The sequence below is a fragment of the Anastrepha obliqua genome, chromosome 3, assembly GCF_027943255.1.
Source record: "Anastrepha obliqua isolate idAnaObli1 chromosome 3, idAnaObli1_1.0, whole genome shotgun sequence".
NCBI lineage: Eukaryota > Metazoa > Arthropoda > Insecta > Diptera > Tephritidae > Anastrepha > Anastrepha obliqua.
The window spans coordinates 122,947,969-122,950,719 of record NC_072894.1 but is presented as its reverse complement, the minus strand read 5'-3'; the positions used below and the strand labels follow the sequence as shown (position 1 = coordinate 122,950,719).

The 2,751-nt window shown below is 42.8% G+C and overlaps 1 protein-coding gene across 1 annotated transcript; it reads left to right on the top strand.

Annotated features, from left to right (window-relative positions):
• The first annotated feature begins 1,466 nt into the window (after nucleotides 1–1,466).
• Nucleotides 1,467–2,200, top strand: LOC129240100 (uncharacterized). The gene is made up of 2 exons (XM_054875607.1): nucleotides 1,467–2,021; nucleotides 2,077–2,200. The coding sequence occupies exons 1-2, from the start codon at nucleotides 1,539–1,541 to the stop codon at nucleotides 2,083–2,085; spliced, it is 492 nt and encodes a 163-aa protein (XP_054731582.1). The 5' UTR covers nucleotides 1,467–1,538; the 3' UTR covers nucleotides 2,086–2,200.
• Nucleotides 2,201–2,751: the final 551 nt, after the last annotated feature.

The following is a 2,751-nucleotide window of genomic DNA, read 5'->3' as shown; positions in this document are numbered from 1 at the left end:
TTTCCTGCAGTTCCCTGCAACTATTTCAACACATAAATGTTGCCATATTTTTGCGTTAATACTTAAATATTGTTTACGTCGGTGGCAAAGTGGCTCTGCATATGTGTGCCATCTAATTATGAGCACGAAATTGCGGTAAAAGCTCTGTGACAGTGGATGCGAAAAGGCGCCTGTAATGAGACTGCAATGCGGCTGCTTTTAGAAAAGGGTTGCGCAAGGTGTGACGCAGAATGAAGCATGCACGAGGAGTTTGTATGTATGTGCATATGTATACATCTATACATATGAAAGTAACAGTGGCAGGAGTAGCAGTGTCGAAATAGCACTCGATTTTAACGGAAATCACCGAATGACACTGCATACTTTTAGTATAGGTTCATATCTACTATTGTAAGCAGTAATTGTAGGCATGTGCTTATACTTACGTAATTAGCCCTTAAGATTTATTTAGTAAGCTTTCGTTGTAATTAGACCTTAAGACTTACTCGCTAAGCATTCGTTGTAATTAGACCTTAAGACTCGTTGATGGTAGCGTTTGGTACGATAGGCCATTTTGTAGAAATAAAGATTCATTCGGCTTATAGCGCAAGAAGAGTAAGGTGCTGTTGTCATTTCTGATGGTTAATTATCATTACTATTATATCAGAAGTGGGCGTCGAAGCCACTAAAGCTAACTCTGTGTGTTATATTTAAACATTTTTCTTTTGCGTCCTGAAATGGAAGACGAGGTGGTGAGTGCCGAAAAACATACACTCCTCCAATTAAAGGCCTGGTGTACGGCCGTTGGCATAAACGCAAACGGTGCAAAAGCGTCGCTCGCGGCAAGGCTGAGCCAGTTGTCAAAAGAAGCGCGCGGATTGTGCCCAGCAAGCGAATCAGTAGATCTGATTTATGAGGTCAGTGACAACGTTACCGGAAGAAACAACAAGTCGGACAGTGACGCAGACACCATAGCAGCACACGACGTAGCGGTCAACGTGGCGGACAAAGTAGCGGTAAACGTAATGGACAAAGTAGCGGACAAGGTGACGGTCAACGTAGAGGATACTGCAAAAAACGTAGCTGCCAATGCAGCGGTCAATGAAGCAGGGAATACAATGGCAAATTTAGTGGACAATAGTGCAGAAAAAAAGGCGTACTACAAGGTAGAGGACAACGGTGAGAAGGTACAGCAACGTATATGTAGCGGTACATTCGGGGACCGTTTAACGAGAAACCGCGACGCCAAAGAAAAAAACGGTATGTCGAACGGTACAGTAGAAGACGGCATACAAATTTCACTGCTGCAGAGAGAAATTGAGCTGCTGAAGTTACAATTGGAACGAGAGAAAACAATAAGCAAAGTAGCGACCGAAGACTTTGCGTTTGAGACATTGAAAAACGTAATACCTGCGTACGATGGCGGCGACGGGTTCAAAGCCTGGCATAACCAGTTGCTGCATTTGCGCGAGGTAGTGCAAGTAAACGACGCTGTACTAGGAGTCGTCATTCACACCAAGTTAAAAGGTGCAGCCCTGTCGTGGTACAACGCAAAGCCTATGTTTCCTAAAAAGGTTGACGAATTGCTACGTGAGATGGAGTCAGTGTTCGGGGCAGGTGAGAGTAAGCTTGATCGCCGCAGAAAATTCGAGAAGAGAATGTGGTCATCCGAAGAAAGCTTCGCCAACTACTTCAACGATAAATGTTTGCTGGGCGGCGAACTGAACTTGGGTGATGAGGAACTCGCAGATTACCTCATAGAAGGCGTTCCTGATAGACAACTCCGCAATCAGGCCAGGTTACAAAACTTCACCACAGCCAACGACGTACTAAGGGCGTTCCACTCTATAAGTCTACCAGAGCATACGGAACCAAAACAACGAACGGTCGAAAGGATGCGGTGTTACAACTGCAATTGCTCGGGTCACTATGCTAAAGATTGTCGGAAACCGAAGAGGGAAGCTGGTTCCTGCTTCGCTTGTGGACAGCTAGGCCATTACGCAGCGGAGTGCAAACAACACAAAAAAAACAAGAACACGTTTGTAAGTTATTTTAAATTATATGTATCAGCACATACTAATAGGTACATGTTTACAGAATGTTTAGTCGACTCAGGAAGCCCAGTTAGCCTGATCAAGCAAGTCCTAGTACCAGCAGGAGCAAAATTAGAAGAAGTCAAAAATGTTTACTATGGGTTAAACAAGTCCCCTTTGAATATCAGTGGAAAAATGATATGTTTTATAGAAGTGTTAAATAAATGTGTTTCAGTTGAACTCTTGGTGGTTCCTAATGGGTCCATGGGTTGTCCAGTTTTGCTGGGTAGGGATTTCATCGAAGCAAGTGACGCAAAGTTGAAGATAGGAAATGTCGAGTTTATGGATAGAGTGGCAAATATAGAAGTAGAAAATGTTGTGAGCAAAAGTAAAGTTGAGAAAATTTACAATGTTGAAAAAGTGAGTAATTTAATCTTAGCGAACGAAGGAGCGTGTGGAAAAGTTAACGAAGTCAGTGTAAGGAACGAAGATACAACTGACGACAATACCAACATAAGTGAAGTTTTGAGAGAAGTCATGGCAATAGACGTGTGTGGTGAAACGGATTTAGATCTCAAACTAGGTGAGCAGTTAAGCTATAATGAAAAAACCGGATTCCAAGCAATGTTTAGAAGGATTTACGTGAACTCAAAAAGTCTCGACGAACCCCTAGTTAGAAAGGAAATACGATTAGCGTTAGAAAGTGATAAGCCATTTTCGTGTCCTCCAAGAAGATTGT

Bases quoted from the DNA above. Each gene is read 5' to 3' on its own strand.
- LOC129240100 (XM_054875607.1), top strand. From the start codon at position 1,539: ATGTTTCCTAAAAAGGTTGACGAATTGCTACGTGAGATGGAGTCAGTG.